The 19,971-nt window shown below is 30.8% G+C and overlaps 2 protein-coding genes across 2 annotated transcripts; both read left to right on the forward strand.

Moving 5' to 3' along the window:
• The first annotated feature begins 201 nt into the window (after positions 1-201).
• On the forward strand, positions 202-4,762 carry LOC106759381 (basic leucine zipper and W2 domain-containing protein 2). The gene is made up of 8 exons (XM_014642533.2): positions 202-349; positions 732-755; positions 1,391-1,496; positions 1,607-1,675; positions 2,175-2,668; positions 3,339-3,600; positions 4,056-4,264; positions 4,391-4,762. Exons 1-8 carry the CDS (start codon positions 345-347, stop codon positions 4,455-4,457), a joined length of 1,236 nt encoding a protein of 411 aa, XP_014498019.1. The 5' UTR covers positions 202-344; the 3' UTR covers positions 4,458-4,762.
• An 18-nt stretch (positions 4,763-4,780) lies between these two features.
• On the forward strand, positions 4,781-9,438 carry LOC106758103 (riboflavin biosynthesis protein PYRR, chloroplastic). The gene is made up of 10 exons (XM_014641022.2): positions 4,781-4,918; positions 5,325-5,769; positions 5,924-6,058; positions 6,404-6,503; positions 6,593-6,718; positions 6,796-7,109; positions 7,726-7,845; positions 8,095-8,340; positions 8,419-8,544; positions 9,024-9,438. Exons 2-10 carry the CDS (start codon positions 5,416-5,418, stop codon positions 9,285-9,287), a joined length of 1,785 nt encoding a protein of 594 aa, XP_014496508.1. The 5' UTR covers positions 4,781-4,918; positions 5,325-5,415; the 3' UTR covers positions 9,288-9,438.
• Positions 9,439-19,971: the final 10,533 nt, after the last annotated feature.

Genomic DNA, 19,971 nt, shown 5'->3' on the forward strand with positions numbered 1-19,971 from the left:
ATTTATAACAAATCTTTTTCAGTGAGTCTAAAAATCCTTTTTAAGTAATTATCTAAACGTTCTTAAATATATTTTATTTAAGATTATTGATATTTATCATCAACCAAACTGTTTAAGATGCTAATCAGTAAAATCAACATCAACATCAATATTAATATAATTTATTAAAAAATAAATATTGATTAATTAATTAACGAATAATATAAATACAGGCGTTGGAGACCAAACTCAGAGTTCCGTTCTGTCCTGTTTCCTCTTTTCTTCCTTTCTCAATTTCTTTGTTCTTCACAACCAGCACCGAGTCACAGACTCACCGATCTTCCGATCCTCTTTCGTCTTGGTTTATGAGGTATCTATCTTCTTTCTCTTTCTTCTCTTCTTCGTACTTTCTCTTTCAACGTTTCTTGTTTTGCATTTCACCGATCTAAACCACCGCATCGCGACCCCTTTATCAATTTCCCTCCTCGCCTCTTCTGGTAAAATTATTAGATCAACAATTTTCGCTGTTTTTCGTCGCGATTTTAGCAGATCCATAGCCTATTTCCGATTTCCTTTTAGGAAATTTGTATCAATTTACCTTTTCACCATTTGCCCTAACGCCGTCCGATCTACCCTCACCGATTCGATTTCTAGCCATTTTTTTTTCATTTTATTAAACTATTGTCCTTACTCTAATCTAGATAAGGATCAAAATTATTTCGGTTGCTAATTCTGATTTTTTTTTTTTGCAGCTCGAAGGAGAGACCCACTCTTGGGTGAGTTTCGTTCTTTTTTGGCTGGATTTTCTTGTTTTCTTGGTTTCTTGTTTTCTTGTTTTTTGCTTCATGTTGCATGGCTGAGATAGGTTATGTTCTTTTAATGCTGCATGGACTATACTTGTGTAGTATGTGAACTATGCTAATATGACATACCTTCAAGTAAAGGGAAATGATATTAATCTTGTAATATTCAAAATCATTTTTTTTTTTGGTTTTTCTTGCCTTCTTTTTCCTTCCCGACATCCTCAGCACGTCCTCAAAACCCTTTTGAGAGCCTGGAAGGAAAATATTTGTTGAACTAAAAGGGGGAGTTTTATTTATTTATTTTATTTTAGTGCTACCTTCACTACGTTTTGTGTTGTCTTTCAATTGATTCGGATGCTCTTGCATTTCTAATTTACCCTCTCACAGTACTGTTGCACTAAAAATGAACCACGCAATTTTTTTATTGCAAAGATGCTTTATAACTTTTGCAGCTAGCGAGGTCTTGGTTATTTTCATCTTAATAAACTGTATTTTTGTTATTTACAATGATAAGCTATTCCATGTAACACGTATTGTTTTTTTTTTTTCCCATTTTTTCAAGTCTATGTTGGGTTACTTATCCTTTTCTTGTTTATCTCCATCCCCAGTGGCACGCGGATTAAGACCCGCAAACGGAATATTGCAGCGCCCCTGGACCCTGCAGCATTCTCGGATGCAGTGGTCCAGATTTATTTGGATAATGCTGGTGATCTGGTAATGTTATAGGTGCATTTACAGTCTTCATTTGTTGTCTGTCTGCATTGCATGCACACTGTCTTGCTTTGATTTATTCATGCAACTGATGTTGTAATTTGTGCATGCAGGAACTTATTGCTAAGAGCATTGAATCTTCAGACCTTAACTTCTCAAGATACGGTGACACCTTTTTTGAGGTAAGCTTCCTAAACTAACAGAAAACCTTTGTTCTCTCATTGTTGATTTCAGTACCATGCATTCTTTTAAGCTATTTTGAAATCTTTTTACTTTGGATTTTTTTATTACAGTGAATTGTATGCATAATTCGAGGAATTATGGCATTTATTTGTTGATGATATCGGTAACTGTAATCGCGTGGCATGTTTAGATACTGTCTACTTTACGAAAACTTTCTCATTGTTTGCGCTTACACATAAATGTTACTTTATTTTTGCTTTGCTCTTTCTATGGGAAGGGAGGAGATTTGGGCTTTTGCTGCCACTGATCCAAGGCACTGTTATTATTGAATCCATGTCCTGATATTTTTATTAAATAATCTTTTGGATATTCTATTTACTAGAGCATTAATACAATCATTATATTGTTACAATGTTCTTCATGCATTCTGATTTTTTAGTGTCTGTTGATTTATTTCATATACAAATGTTCTTCATGTTTAATTTTGCATCACTTTAGGTTGTCTTCACTGGGGGTCGTACTCAACCTGGAACTACCAAGCCTGATGAAGGGGACCGCCATCCTTACTCCATAATAGAGTGTGAGCCTAAGCGTGAAGTCATCCTACCATCTGTAATCTATATACAAAAGATTTTGCGGCGAAGGCCATTTCTCATCAAGAACCTTGAAAATGTCATGCGAAGATTCCTCCAGTCCTTGGAGCTTTTCGAGGAAAATGAGAGGAAGAAGTTGGCAATCTTCACAGCCCTTGCATTCTCCCAGAAGCTGTCTGGTCTCCCACCAGAAACTGTGCTCCAACCACTACTTAAAGATAACCTTGTGGCCAAAGGGCTAGTTCTGTCATTTATGACTGACTTCTTTAAGGAGTATCTGATTGACAACAGCCTTGATGATCTTATTTCAATTCTGAAGCGGGGAAAAGTAGAGGATAATCTTTTGGACTTTTTCCCCCCTACAAAAAGATCCAATGAAGCTTTCTCTGAGCATTTCAGGTCTTATATCTATATAGAAATAATATTCTTTACAATTATTGCTTCTTACATCGCTGTTTGTGTTACTTGTACAGGCGATTGGATTCTATTCTATTTTACTTTTGGCAGTTCCAACAGCCTTGATTATCTCATTTTGTGAACAACTATTTTTGTAGAATACTAATGCACTCAGATCTAGTTACTGTTTTTGCTGAATATAATATTTTAAAGTACTGTCTTTTCATTATTGTCTTTAGTATATGACCTTAGTTAAACTTAATTCTTAAATATAATGTTAGGAAGACTTGCAACCCTTAGTAATTATCCCTGGGTTTTGTTAAACATTCAAGCTTTAGCGCAGCACATGCTGTATATTTTCTTTTTACCAGAGAAATGGAGTTGAATAGACTGCACAAGGTCTGAATTACAGCCTTATAATGCTAATGGCCAATTACCAATTTTGTTATCTGAAGTGTGTAATTATAGATCTTGAGTCTGCTGAAGCATGTTGTCATGGGTAGCGAGTTTTTTTAACCAGTTTAAAATTCTTCGAGGATTGATTGTGCTATTTTCATTTAGTTTTTCTGACATTTGGCTTGATGTTAAGATAAGCTAGTGCACTGTGTTTTATCATTCCCTAATGTTCTGTTACCTACTATGGAAACTTATATATTGTTGACAACTTTTTTAGCAAGGAAGGACTGGTGGCCTTGGTGGAATATAATGAAAAGAAAATTTTCGAGGTGAAATTGAAGGAAATGAAGGCTGCTTTAACAACACAGATAACAGAGGAGGCTGATACATCTGAAGTCATTGAGACAGTGAAGTTGCGGGTTAGGGATGCTAAATTGCCAGACATTGAAGTGGTGCGGGTAGTGTGGGATGTTTTAATGGATGCTGTTCAGTGGTCAGGGAAAAATCAGCAACAGAATGCAAACGCAGCCCTCCGACAGGTTTCCTTTAGATATTTTTTATCTATGCCAATGTTGTATTTGCATGGTTGAGAATTTTCATGTCTGTTATTTGGGACCCTGTGGACTCATGTTGATGGGGTTTTTAAAACTTGTATTATGGCGGTGCTAAACTGAATAGGTTTTTCTTTTTAGAATCTATATGTTAGTTATTTACCTCTGTTTTTTAATTTTGAACTTTCATTGTCTAGTTTCAAAGAACTGCTGATGAGCCAATGGATTTGTGTAATTACAGGGTAGCTGGGTACTGCTAAGATGTTCTTAGTATAGGATATGCTGTTATCATATAGTTTTAAGAGATGCACAGTTGGATATGTTTTAATTATATAAACTTTTATTGAGTGTATTTGACATGTATTTGCCTGATAACTCGAATTACATTTTATGCTTGACTTTATCCGAGTAAAAGTTGTTGACGACACTCTGTATTCATGAAGGTAAAAACTTGGGCAGAACTGTTGAATACATTCTGTACTAGTGGGAAACTCGAGCTGGAACTGATGTACAAAGTACAAATGCAATGCTATGAGGATGCTAAACTTATGAAGCTGTTCCCTGAGATTGTTAGATCTCTCTATGACCAGGATGTACTGGCTGAAGATACAATTCTTCATTGGTTCCGTAAAGGAACAAACCCCAAGGGCAGGTATGCAATTTTTCCGAGGACACGTATCCCGTTAAGATAGTAATTTATTGGTTCCTCCTTATGATGTCTGTAGATTTTCCTGCCACCATACGTGTTGTGTTGCTTACTACTGCTGAACTGGTACAGGCAAACCTTTGTGAAGGCGCTGGAACCCTTTGTTAATTGGCTGGAGGAGGCTGAAGAGGAGGAGTAAGTGTGATGTGGAGGTTCAGGGCCGAAGATAGTAACTTGTCTTCAGCTCTTGTACCATTAAGATATTAGCACGTATTGCCCCAAGTTCGATTCTTCGTAGTAGTACTTTTAGCCTATTTTATTTATGTTGTGTTTGACTATGCTTCATTGTACCCTTGGGGACATATCACTGTGCCTGCGCCACTCTGATATGTTATACGGGTGCATTACTGTATCTTGAGTGGTCATTTCAATAATGGGTGTACTGTCCCTGTTAACTTATCGTTTCTTCAAATCATTAATGCAGCCGTTGGACGTTGAAACTTTCTCCTGGTTGCTTATTACCTTTAATTCAACGTGAATGTGCTTTCTATTTTGTTGAAGGGAAGAAGGAAAGGCAATGTTTTAATTGATAGTAGATGGGTTTGCTATCTACTTTTTCCCGTTTGTTTGGCTGGTAGTCACGTTCTAGTTAATTGAAAGGTATTTCAACACGCAAAAAAAACATTAATATTGAGTTTGATGTGATTAATGTAATGGAATAATGGATTTTATCTTAAAGTCCCATGTCAAAATCACAGATTAAAATATTATAGGTATAAAAAAAGTTTATCGATTATAGAGATGAACAGTGGGTTTTTTAAATATATAAACAATAAGAACTTAAAAATGAGAGACAATCTTTGAATAAAGAAAAAAATAATGTAAAACAATTAATCGATCCTAGTTTCACGTACTTATAACTAGCATTTGTCCGAATTTCTACTATCAGGATCTATTTATTGTTAAATGAATTAGAAATAATAATAATAATAAAAAAAAAAAAAGGTGAAAAAGGTAGATGATGGATGCATGGTGTTGATATGTTGTATTGTGATTTGGGATGGAGGCATAGCGATTAACAGGATCCAAACACAAACATCCGCATGTTGGTCCCCGAAGTCTAAAGCCAAGCAAACGAAACAACTCACTGTTCAAATATGGCGTTGTCGTGTCTCACTCTCAGCGCAAACCCTTCTTCAATGATCTGGAAATGCAGAGCGTCCCTTCCCACCTCACCACACGCGCTCGTCGCCACCTACATCCGACGCGCCGCCCACCTCGCCGACAAATCCGCCGGCTTCACTTCCCCCCACCCTAACTTTGGCTGCGTCATCCTCTCACCCGCCGGTCACGTCGCCGGCGAGGGCTACCTCTACGCTCAGGGTACCGCAGCCGCGGAGGTCCAGGCCGTCGACGCCGCCGGCGAACGCTGCCGAGGCGCCACGGCATACCTGAACATGGAGCCCGGCGACTGCCACGGCGACCACAGTGCTGTGTCTGCTATGATCCAGGTTCTTCTTTGCCTTTCTTCTTTTTGTTACCGAACCCGCATGTGTGCCTTATATTGTTGATGTTGTTGTTGCTCACGAATACGATGTTGTCTGGGCTCTAGTTTGTGTTTTGTAGTTGATAAATGATCCTACCCTGTCTGTGAAACCAAACTAGGGAGGGGTCAAAAGAGTCGTGATTGGAATGAGGCATCCCCTGCAGCATCTCCGTGGCAATGCTGTGCGTGCACTCAGAAATCAAGGACTGCATGTTGATGTTCTTGGAGAGGATCTCACTGGTAATCTCGTTGAGGTGTGTCCATGCTTCAATACCTTGTGCTTTTTGTTTCAATCTAACAATAAAAGCGACATAGCTCGACCAAGTGTCTTAATCAACTGACACAAGTGTTCTAGCTTAGTCAATGGTATCAAGTTCAAGTTCCGAATTTGAGTCCCAAGCATGCAACCGCGTAGAAATCTTGGAAGGAGAGCTTTGTTGCTCGTAATAGTCTTATTTTGATCCAACAGGAGGACCTCTTGTGAAGAATATATGTGGTCTCATACAAAGAAAATAAAACTATTTAGGGTTTTTTGTTAGACTTGTGTGATCGATTGATTTTTTTTATTCTATGCATGCATTGTTTTGTTCCATTTGCAGGATGCACAGAAAGAGTGTCTTCTTGTCAATGCACCTTTGATTTGTAGAGCTGCTTCGCGTGTTCCCTTTTCTGTTCTCAAGTATGCTATGACCCTTGATGGTGAGATTGATTTGCCCTTACTTGACAGAAGTCAAACATTGATGCGTGTATCTGTCTGGTTAATTTTTACCCTCCTTTTGATGCTGCAGGAAAAATTGCAGCAAGCAGTGGCCATGCGTCATGGATAAGCAGCAAGCAATCTAGAAATCTGGTGTTTGAGCTGCGGGGTAGAAGCGATGCTGTTATTGTGGGAGGAAATACCGTTCGAAGGGACAGTGGGTATCATTATTATTGTCTTCAAATTTCTCTGAATTTGAATATTCATAGCTTAACTCCTTTGAAACTCAACCAGATCCAAGACTAACAGCCAGACATGGAGGAGGGCATATGCCAATGCGCATTGTGATGACCCAGACTCTTGATCTTCCTGAGGAAGCAAACCTATGGGACATGTCTGAGGTTTCTACCATAGTCGTAACACAAAGGGGTGCAAGGAGGAGTTTCCAGAAGCTGCTTGCATCTAAAGGAGTTGAGGTTGTGGAGTTTGACATATTAACTCCCCGAGAAGTTATGGAGTATTTCCATGATCGTGGTTATCTTTCAATTTTATGGGAATGTGGAGGAACATTGGCGGCTTCGGCTATTTCATCTGGAGTAATTCACAAGGTGTTGTTCATACTTTCGTTTTCTTCTTCTTTGAGAAAAATTTAAGTTCTACTTATTAGCATAGTTGGATACTTTTCAATGGTTACTACTTATTTTCTGCTATATAATAAGATTATAGGCTAAAACTAGATAGGCAACAGAAGGGTTCACTGAATGCTTTCCTATGTTTTGATCGTCAACCCAGATGATAAGTAATACCATATTTCTTGGCCTTTTGAGAGTGGGAAGTGCATAACTATTGAGCTAAAAGTAATTTTCTATATGCTTAACTTGATCATGATAGTTACTTGTTTTTCTTGCAACTGACAAAATAAAAAATAAAATTTTATTAGAATTAAAAGTACATACAAGAATGAAAAAAATCTTTGATATGGGATGACCCCCCTTCATTTCTATCTAAATTTTCTCGTTCTGTGTTGTACTTCTATAGTCATTGTTTTGTTTCTGCAAGGGGGTTTCCATTGTGAATATTCTGCTACCTTTACCAATTTTTCTATTGGTTTAGATGGATGCACTTATCGCCAATTCCTATTAGAACTTATTTGATGTGATTAGCTTATCCTGTTTTGATTATTTTTATGATATGTTGGACACTGGTGATATTTATGCTCTTCAGGTTTATGCTTTTATTGCTCCTAAAATTATTGGTGGAAAGAATGCACCATCTCCTGTGGGAGATCTTGGGATGGTTGAGATGACACAGGCTTTAAATCTAATTGATGTTTGCTACGAGCAGGTTAGTAGGAGTCATTTTGTCTTTCCCTTGTAAGTACTGGGTTTTGTCACCCTTTCAGAAGATACATGCTTTGATCTAAAGTTTACTGCGAATCTATGATATATCTAAGGAAAACTTTATGTGATATCTCTAGCATTGGATATTTTAGACAAAGTGATTTCCCAATTGAGTTGCCTTGGTCTTGATATTTAATGTATAATGTCTTTACATTTCTTTGAAGAGGTTGTTTTACTGGATACTGTAATGCAGGTTGGACCCGACATGCTTATTAGTGGATTTCTTCAGCCCTTACCCGACGTGATACCTGTAATCCCATCACGTGATGAAACTTTTGTTGTTGATCCTACTGTCTCACCATATGAGTCAAGTATCATATTTTTCTATAAAACATGGGATCTTTACGGTGCATTGTCAAATTTCTCTCCTCATCCCATTCAAATACATGATGAAGACGGTGACTGTGTGACTTGGTTGAGTGTTGAGCATTACTACCAGGTACTTGATTTTTTTTTATTAGTTCTGTTTTCCTTTGCTGTTTTGTGGTAATTCTTATACATGTAATTCAATGCGTAGGCGCACAAGTTTGTTGGGGTGGATGATACTATAGCACAAGATTGTGTTGAAAGGATTAAATCTGCAAAAAGTCCAGAAGAAGCTGCAAGAATTGGACGGTCAATGCAAAAGCAGAAACCTGATCTGGTATATTCATCTGTGGTTTTCAAACTTTTCTCAAGCTCTTAATCGGATCTTGACCTACTGGCTCATGGACTTGATTGACAACAATATTTCCTTTCTGGATTGTCACTAATCTATTCTCTCAAAAGCTTATTGTTTGGTTGGAGGGAAATGGCATGAGGGAGAGGGATTGTTAAAAGATAGCTTGATCGATTAAGATAGTTGATGGGAGAGGAGTGGAAATAAAGGGGCCAAAATCTCTCCCCTTTCACTTCTGTATTCTCTCCCAATATTGGGGAGATTTGGGAGGGAATAATACTAAAAGCTTGTAAACTTTGTTGACTAGATTATTCTTAGTTTAAATTTGTGAACTTAATGATTTTACTAGTAAATAACCACATGCATTAACTAATGTCACTGTGTCCAAATTATGTATGCTGATTTGGTTCCTTTCCCTTTTCCTTGTAAGAGGACTGAACCTTTCTTTTTTATTGGGCACACAGATAAGATCAGACTGGGAGAACATAAAGATCGATGTCATGTACAAGGCACTGAAGTGCAAGTTCTCAATCTACCCGCATTTGAAAACTTTGCTGCTATCCACTGCTGGTTCTGTTCTAGTTGAGGCTTCACCACATGATCTGTTTTGGGGTGGAGGGCGAGAGGGAGAAGGCTTAAATTATCTTGGCAGATTGTTGATGAAATTAAGATCAGAGTTTCTTGGGGAGTCTTCATCATCAAGTGAGACCCCTAGTTTAACTGTATAGTATTTTCAAAGAGAAGAGTTACAGTATTTGATATATAACTACCAAAACTGTTTGTCGTGTCACATCTTGTTAGTTTATTGATCAAGCCTTCTGTTTTTCTTAAGGGGGACTTTCATCCAAGTCTTCAACAATGTTATATGTTTTTTTTTTTGCCTCTTTTTCTGGCGTTTTCCATTTTAACCTGTCTCCCTTAATTGCACTTTTCTTACTAATCTATTTCTCAAGTTTGGTCTCTTGTTTTTTTCTCTGAAATTAGGTGTCTTCATTTCTTTCATGTCAATGTGAAACAGAGTTTTCATATGGGTATTTTCATTACATCTTAAATGTAACGAATAGGTAAAAAAAAAATGCACAACCAAAAGATTGGGAGATCAAATTTGCACATAAATAATAATTCTGCTTTTATGGGGATCACCGAATCCAAACACAGTGAAAAAGTACTATTATGCGACTTTTGGGTTTGAAGAAAATGTCTGCAATTATATATATGTGGATTATGATTGGTATTATTGGCAGCATAAGGAGGCCCTAGATGGGTCAGCCAGAGATACTGTTGAATAAAATATTTCCCAAAGTGATAGGAACATGACTTGGAAGTTTTTCAACCCTCTAAATAATTTTCTAAGTGGATCTCCTTGCCAACCATGAAAAGAACACAATTGAAGTAAACTGATTGAAAGCCATAGAACATAGTTGTTCTTTATGATGAGGGATAGATAGAGAATGACGACAATTCAGAAAGGGTAAAAAGCTGGTGTTTGTCAAAGATATTGAAGTGAAAGTACTAACTCCCATGATAACGGGGAGTGTCATTGGTTGATGTGAATGTTTACTCAATCATGGTAGTGACGAGTCTAAGCAGCAACCACTACTTCCTGCATTTATTATCCCAATCACTCAAACTTGAACCAATTTCAATCATAAAAGCCAAACTGTCCCTTTGTGTTTCAGTAGAACTAGGATCTAAATTTTCAAGCCTATAGCAGCTGCAAATTCAGCTTCTCAGATATTGAATTTTCAATCTATTTTTGTTGTTGGGGTTATAAGATCTATTCCAAATATAGTGTTTTGTATTGAGTTTTAAAGGGGATTTAACAACCTCAAACGTTATATAGTTATACTCTGATTTGTAATCACGAAATGTTTCGGTCAAAACTTCCATAGAGTTCGGCTTTTCAGAAAGTGAATTTTAAGTGGGTTTCATTATTGATGATACCAAAAATAAGTAGAAAAATTGATTTATTATAGGCTTTGATATTAGGGGTGTTAAGAGTCCATCTAATTTTACACGGATTGATTTATTACATGTTGAGTTAATTTAATGTAATTTACTTTTTAGCAAGTTAATTTTTTTGTAATTCAACTTAGTAGATGGATTTAATTAAAGATTATTTGCTCTTTCGATTTATTTTATATGTTTATTATAATATAATAAAATATATATTCACTTGATTTACTTTTTTTAATAATAATATAATTAAATTGTTCACTTATTTTATCAAACGTTATTATAAAATTGTAATGTTAAATATTTAAATTATTTAAATATTATAAAATAATATTATAAAGTTTAAAAAGATCAAGTTGTTAACATTTAATATGGTGATGAAGTAAATTTATTTATGTTGTGAAAATATAATAATATATGTTTAGATCTTGGAGAGAGTTTGTAAATTGAAGCGTGTAGAATTGTTGTTGGCGGAGGAAGACGATAGATATGTGGTTTGCAACACGTACACGTTTAAACAAAATCTTCTACCTTCTCATTTCTCCTTTCTTTGCTTTCCCTTCACATTTCCGCTCAGATCCTTCCCTCACCTTTCACAACTTCCCATATTATAATAGTAGTTTATGATTTATGTCTGATTGTGAGAATAATTATTAAAAATATTAATTATATTTATATAATTAATTTAATTGGTCTCTTTAACTCTCCATATCTCCAGTGAATTTTATGTTTAACTTAATTCTACAATACATATATACGTAAAGAAAGTAATATTTAATTCTAAATTCACTTTATTTTTAGTAAATGTGAAATTTTCAACACTTTTTCTCATGTTGAAATATATACATTTCAAATGTTAGACTAGACAATAATAATATAATAGATAATAACATAATAATAAATAATAATCAATTTATCAAATTATTAACATTTAATTATAATACGTGAATATAACTTAAATAATCATAAATTAGATTAGATTTGAAGTTTAAAAAAACTTATTAAGTCATATTTTTTAATATATCTATTAGTTCGGATAACAACATAATTTATGATACCTTATTAAATATTCACTCGGGTTTGTTAACGTATGTACGTATGTTTCAATTGGTATATTTTAACAATGTCTACCGAATTATAGTAGACAAAAATATCCTCATATATTATAGATTCTAAGTTTTAAAGTCAAGGATATTTAAATAATTTTCATTTTAAAAAAAAAAAAACAATTTCTTACAAAAAAAATGATTTTATAATGAGATTTCATTTTATAATTTTTGTCTTATATAATTTTCACAAGCATAATGACATATAAAGGAATTGGTAATTCGTCTGGAAAAAATCAGAAAGACTCGCTATTAAACAATTTCTTAAAAAAAACGATTTTATAATGAGTTTTCATTTTCTAATTTTTGTCTTATCTAATTTTCACAAGCATAACGACATCAGAAGGAATTGGTAATTGGCCTGAAAGTTTTTTAAGAGATGACGATTCAACATTTGCAGATGATGAAATTAGAGAGGTTAGTGAAGATGATGAAATTGAAGAAACCTTGAATGAACTTTTGCCTGAAGCGAATATGCCAATGACTCAACTCTTTACAAAGGTAAATTGTTTAAAGACGAGTATTTCTAATTTTTTTTTAATTGGGGCTACAATAGAGATGACAAAGAAAAGGTTGGAGTGAAACAGATGAAAAAGAAAGGATTGAGAGGAATGAGAGAGGTGAGTAAGGGTTTGTGGTTTCTTTTTTTTAGTTTTGAGAATGAAAATTATTTAAATATCTTTGACTTTAAAACTTAGAATCCATACTATATGAGAACATTTTTGTCTACTATAATGTACCAACTGAAAAATAGGCGTACGCGTGTTAACAAACCCTTTTATATATATATATATATATATATATATATATATATATATATATATTTATATTATTTGTAAGATCAAGATTTGTAATATTGTAGAACCTTTAATATTGTCATACGATAAAATAAAGTAGCTATTGTCGTTGGTTTGTGGTCATTGTCCGATTTATGAGTCCATCCATCTTAGTGCTAACATTTATGGATTTTTTTTTCTCTCTTTAGGATTAAATGTTTGTTAAAGATAAATTTTTCATATATATATATATATATATATATATATATATATATGGGAATTCTTTTAGAAAAAAAGTTACATGGGCTTTCATAATATGATTTATCTAATATTGTATTCTTAATTTCTAATAAATTTAGTTTTAGATAATTTAAAATTTTGTTTTTATTATTTTAAAAATACTTTCTGAAGATTTGTCCGAACATATTTGTAAAACCGTTGATAGCTTATTCCGTAAGTAATTTAAACCAACAATTCATAGGTAAGGAAGCATCAAACTTAACATAAAGAAGGAGAAATTGTATTTATTTTACTTCAAATTGTATTAAATAATACTCACATTTCCTCTTGTTTTGAAATTAACATTAATCCTCTTTAATATTTTTGATAAAATAATACTTACAAATGTTGTTTTTTAATACATATTTATCTTATTTTCAAAATAACTTTAATTATGCATATCTATGATGAATTTTTTACTTGATTTCTGGTTTTGAATAGCCAAATTTCGCTTTGAGGAAGCATACATACAAGTTGGATTGGAAAACTATTTTATTTCATTGATAATTTTGGTTTATAATTAAATAAAATTTTATGAAATTCAATAATTTGTTATAGTTTTGCATAATTTGTTTAAAGGGGGAAATTTCGTTCATTGAAATCTCTTTTAGAGAATAAAATGATTAGATTATTTAAGGTAAGAAATTTAGAATGATATGTTGAGTTAATTTACAATTTGTAGAATTAAACACATGAACCTATTATTAAAAGGACATGACTTTGTTTGATTAACGGTTAAATGAGATAATTAAGAAATTAGGTGGTGATAAGTAAAGGGAAGACTTCCAACATCACCATGCTTGGTTGTATGGTTATTTATGAAATGAATTTTAATAATATTTAGAATAAATAAGGTATTAATCTTAAGTAAGAAAATTTTAATACAAATCTTTCAAAAAATATTTGTTTCATATATGTTATATTATTTCCATTAAAACAAATATTTATAAATTAATACAATAACAGCTAAGAAAACTAATAGAACAAGACTTTGAAATAAATAAGACGAAGTGTGATATACCCTCAATTATAAATATTTTATATACGATTATGTATTATTTTAATGTTTGATAATTTAATATAAATAAATAATATTACCGGTGGTATGAATTCAGAATAAACATTTTTAAAAAAACATTGTAATTATAATATTTATAATGATTTTTATATTTTTAATAAAAATATTGTATTAAATTTTGTCTACATTGTATTTTAAAACAAAAAAGAATGAGTATTATTTTATTGAATTTTTATTTCAAACAAATAAATATAAATTATTTTATTAAAAATATAAAATGTGAATATTTATTTTGATAAAATATGTTTTTGATTTTTAAATTTAAACGTGAAATTGAAATTTGTATTTTAAACTTTTGATATATTTTGGTATCAAACTTTAATTAATATAATAATTTTTTAATTTATTAATTTTTTTTATTTTAAACCATGTTGAATGTTGATATTTAAGTTAATATATATCAGATAGTAAAAATAGTCTAAAAATAACTTAAAAGACAATTTGATATGTAAAAGAATTTCACACAACAATAATTATATTTATTTATTTTTAAACTAAAGGATCAATAAATTTTGTATCGATGTTTAGGGATTAAAATAGTCCTATTTTAAAATTAGAAAATTTGTGTAGCATTTGAAAGAGATAAATACAATTATCCTAAAATAATAAGTTTTATTATTATTTTTGGTCGACCGGCACAAAATAGAAAAGTAAAAGAGGGTAGGAAAACAATACATTAAAACGCCCATTTAAAACGTTTCCAATTAAACCTAATAAAATATCTGTGGGTGGGAAATTATTAAATCCTTGTTTTATTAATACAACTTTTTTGAAATTTTGACTGAATCATTTTTAAAAAGATTATTCTACAGAAAATTACATTTTACTTTCATTGGTTACATTAGAATCTAGGGGAAGTTATTCTAAGTTTATATCATAGAATAAGCTTTCCACCACCAGAAAAAAGCACTTTTATATTTGTATAAAAGTGCTTTTTTTTTCATGACCTTGTGTATAAAGTGCATTCTATTAATGATTTTTAATAATAAAAATTTATTCAATTTAGAACAACTAATCTCACCTAATTCCAACCATACTTTTTTTAAAAGTCAATTAATCATTTGTCAAAAGCCAGACAAAGTTAATTGTTTGGTTCAACATTTTTCTCAACTTCTTATTTCTAAACAAAAAGTAAAGCCGTTCTTTGTTTCTTTTAGTTGCTATATTTTTCTCACTTATAATTTATAATTCTATTCTTAAAATTTTTAAAAATGTTATATATATTGATAATATATATAAATAAGTTCTCGCATTTTAGGAAGAAAAAATTTATTTTGAAAGAAAATATCCACTAAAAATGATACCACAATATATATATATATATATATATATATATATATATATATATATATNTTTTTTTTTTTTTTTTGTTGCCTAAATCAACATCAGGTGATAAAACTAAATAAAACATTTTTTTTTTAAATAAGTGATTTTCATAAATAGACTGGTTGTTGACTGATTAAAATGTTTTCATAAAACATTTTGTCTTTTGCCTGATTTTTTTAGATATTATTGAAAGAAACGAGTAAGTGAATAATTTATCTTTATTACTATTATATTTTTTATTATTACAATTTCTATTTTTTTTCTAAATAACTATTTGATTTCGTGGAGAAAATGAAAAAGGGTTCAAAATTAACTAAAATCTCAAACTGTATTATCTAAACACGTGCTTTTATTTACAAATAAAAATATGAAGATTCTTTTTCTATATTTTGTATTAAAAATTTCAACAATTAACTTCTCTAAATATATCTAAGTCTAATTAATGATGGCTTAAAACTCATGGTATGGTATATGTAGAATACAACAAGTCTTCTATACATAGATATGCTTATTTTGAAAAATAATAAAACAATATATACATATTAAAAAATATATAAAATTCTTAAAAATTGGATAAATATATAATTTTTATTGTGTAAATGCAATCTAAAATTAAATATATTAAATGTTAACAAAATGAAAAAATTGTAAATTAACAAAATCATATATTACTTTGATAAATATTGATAAAGTATTATAAAATATCATAATACGGACGTTACACAAATGGAATAGGTTTTTACTTAGATGTATGATTATCCTATTTTTCTTGTTCGATGTATGGATGATATTTTATACTTGTATGTGATATATAAGTTGAACAAATGGATGATATTTCTCATTAATATTCTCTTAATATATAAAAAAAAAATCATAAACTTGACATGAAATTTGCTGCCAGATTTATTAAAAAAATATCGTTGGCAATTGAAATTATAAGTTACTAACAAAAGTATATGTTGGTAATACAAATTGTAATTTACTAAAGAATTTTGTTGACAAATTTTAACTACAGATTCTTTATTGAAGAAAATATTCCTTGGTAAATTAAATTGTAAAATTTGTTGAAAACTTTGAGTTTATCAATGATGGTGTAAACTTTGGTTGAAAATTTTATGTTCATTGGACTTAAGCCTCAAAAGCTCTAACATAATACTGTATTAAGTTTTAAAAGAGTTATTCAATTGTGTGACTTATTGATAAATGTACCAAGTCATTCTTGAAGACGAATTACATATTTCAAATTGAGTTTATGTATTCGAAGTTTTGTCCATACAATCTGTATGCTCCAGATTGAAGGGGAGTGTTAGAAAATAAATCATATCCCGAGATTATTGAGAGAATATATTGTTATTATTATATGTGATTTGCAATAATAATATTACATTATTATAAAATATTTATAGGGATAAAATAGCAGAATTATACATTCGCTCTCTTGTATAACAAAAAAAATTGTGTTGAAAGTCTCACATCGATGAGAGATAAGGCCAATTTATAATATATAAGTGGGGTGCAGACCTCACCTTACAAGCCGATTTTGGGGGGTTGAATTAGGCTTAAAACCCACTTCTAGCATGGTATCAAAGCTATGGTTAGAGTCTATCCTAGCGATATTTGTTGGGCATATTGTTCCACCCTCTATTGGGCTGTTATCGGACCACCCATTAATATCCAGTCTCACGCTCAATATGTATATACCTCGGCGTGAGGGGGGTGTGTTGGAAGTCCCACATCGACTAGAGATAAGGCCAATTTATAATATATAAGTGGGGTGCAGACCTCACCTTACAAGCCGATTTTGTGGGGTTGAGTTAGGCCTAAAACCCATTTCTAACAAATTGTAGTGATCTTGTTGTCCGTGGTAGATCTAGATCCATTCTTGTGGTCTAAAACCTAAAGATTTAATGTCTAATGTGATTCCTCCACTCCTAGTTGAATCAATCATTATCTTAAGTGCAAGATTTTACATCCTGCCCTCCCTTTAGATCATGTACAAACCTCTAACAAGAATGAGATGATTTAATTGCACCACAGTTTAAGACTAGTCTTTCAACTCGATTCAAACTAGTAAAATAAAGGGTTAAATATGTTTTTAGTCCCTATACTTTAGGGCGATTTTGGTTTTAGTCCCTCTTTCAAACTAAGGTACAATTTAGTCCTTCCACTTTAGAAAACTTTGATTTTAGTCCTTTTTACCAAATTTTTTAAAATTTATTTGTTGTTTCAAAGAAGGACTAAAACCAAAATCGTCCATAGAAACTAAAAACATATTTAACTCTAAAATAAAATGAGCTATTAATTCATCTAAACAATAAACACAAATAAAACAACAAACATTTGAACGAAAACATAAAAAAAAAAACAAAAAATATGAATAAAAAGAATTAAAATTAATTATATCCAACCTCAATACGAGAAAGTTCAGTTATTCATAATTGTAATACAATTCCAATAACATTTAGACATAAAATTTAAATAAGAGCATCTCTCTAGCTTTGCAACACTGTGTTACTACTCTACTAATATTTATTTACTTCTTTACTCAATGTCTAAAACTGAGACATAAGTTCTTTATTTATAAAAATTTCCATCAACACTCAACTCCATTATTTGACTGCAAAAGTTTCGAGCAAGGTTTTTTTTTTTTCTTTGCCACCTTAAGTGTTGAGTGTCATTTTCTTGTGACTCAACTATGCAGTCTATTTGACTTTTCTTTAATCGTTTTTTATTTTTCTTATTAAGTGTCTTTAGTGTTCAACACCATTTTCTTATGAACCATTTGCTAAAAGTCGTATTTTAAATACTTTTAAACAATATTTCTTTCTGTACAACAGTAAATTTTGGAAATCATTTACATCATCCTTTAATTCATTAAGAAAATAGTTTTAAATCAACAAAAAAAATCATTAATTTCAAGTTTTTCTAAATTTTAGTACCTCATTCCTTTTTTTAATTATAGGATTAAATCACCTAATTTTTTCTATCAAATTCATGCAAAAGAAAGAAGCGTACAAAATAAAAAAAATTACATAAATTAGACACTTATCAACAAACAAATTTATTACCAATAGTAATTAAGCAAATACTTATATTCTTACAGGACATGAACTTACTCGGTTTTAAAATATAATTAATTAAAATGAATTCTTAAATTCTTAACTAAGACAAGATGTAATATAATAAGAAAAAGGAAAACTAAAATAGAGAAGATAAATAAACTAGAGATAGAAAAATAATTTGAAATGTCATTAAGGTCATGTTCATTTGAGTAGATTTGAGGGAGAATAGTTGAGTGGATTTGAAGATAATTTTTTTTGTTATTTATTTGACTGAATTTGAAGGTAATTGAGAGTGGATTTGGAAGTAAATTTTTTTAATCCGTCACATAAATTAAATTATACACTAATTCTCACAAACTTTACTTTCAAATTCACTTTCGTTTACCTCCAAATTCACTCAAATAAATAAAAAAAAATGTTCAAATCTTCTCCATTCCACTCAATTACTTTCTAAAATTCACTCAAATGAATTCATGTAATTCTGCCATATTTTCCTTATTTCCCTCTCCAATCAATACCCTCACATCTCTTCATGCCTTTAATCATCCTCATATATAATAAGACACACATACATATTATATTATTTTGGAGACACACCAAAAACAACGTAAGATACCATTATCTTATCTTCACATGCTCTTTGCCACATAAGTCCATGTCAATGCAATGTTTCATGCATACTGCAAACCAAATCAAACTATCACATAATAATTCAACTTTTTATCATTGAAGAACCATCAAATTAATTACTATATATAATATGACCAACCGATGTTCACGATTCCATACGATTCGATTATTTAACTAATCTATTGAATTAAAAATTAAATTAACACTAAAAATAATTACATTATCTCTAAATTAGACAATTATTGCTTAATACTAATGAGAAGTACTAGTTACATTTAATATATATTTATTGTCGCAATCAGACTAATATTAATTAAAAATTCATTTTAAAATCTATAAATAAGATTTCGTACTATTCAAATATTGATTATATAGATTGTATATTTGTTGTCATTATTGAACTTAAAATTTAGAGATCATATAAAGAAATAAACTTAACATCGACCAAATAATAATTAATATTATAACCTAACTTTTAATTAATTTTTCAATTACATACTCAAACTGAAAAATCTGTCCAAAATAAATATTCAAGATGAAATATATTGCTGTCACCAATTTCGCACTGTTAAAGCAGAAAAACATCAATCAAACAGCTGTTGGGATCCTTATATATATATATATATATATATATATATATATATATATATATATATATATATATATGCATGACATGAAATATATTTAATATTAGAAACTATGGTCCAATTCCAATTTAATATGGCAGTACATTTTTGCTTTTTATTCATACTTCGATTTTATCTGATTTTAGGTTATAATAAGTATGTCTTTTTTTTTTCGAAACTTCTTATTAACGTATTAAAGTTATAAAAGTAATTATATAATTTAATTGATGCTTCATTATTAAAAAGATAGGAATATGCGTGCTTCACGTTTTGAATGTCAGACTCAATGTGGGCCCCTGATGCATCATCCTTCTATATTCACTAATAATGCTGCCAATTGCAAATTAATGTATAAAATATGTTAAAGTGTTCACGATTATAAGATTATAGTTAAACCTAAAATTTCTTATTTATTTTTATTACATTCTTCCTATACTAGCTATTATGTTCTTCAATAGTTTTATACAAATGAATGAACCATAAAACTATTTGAAAAAAAATTAATTTTTCATTATTATTTTTATCAACTTTTAGTCGAATCGAATGCATATATGGTTAAAAATGATAAATAAA

The sequence above is a fragment of the Vigna radiata genome, chromosome 4, assembly GCF_000741045.1.
Source record: "Vigna radiata var. radiata cultivar VC1973A chromosome 4, Vradiata_ver6, whole genome shotgun sequence".
NCBI lineage: Eukaryota > Viridiplantae > Streptophyta > Magnoliopsida > Fabales > Fabaceae > Vigna > Vigna radiata.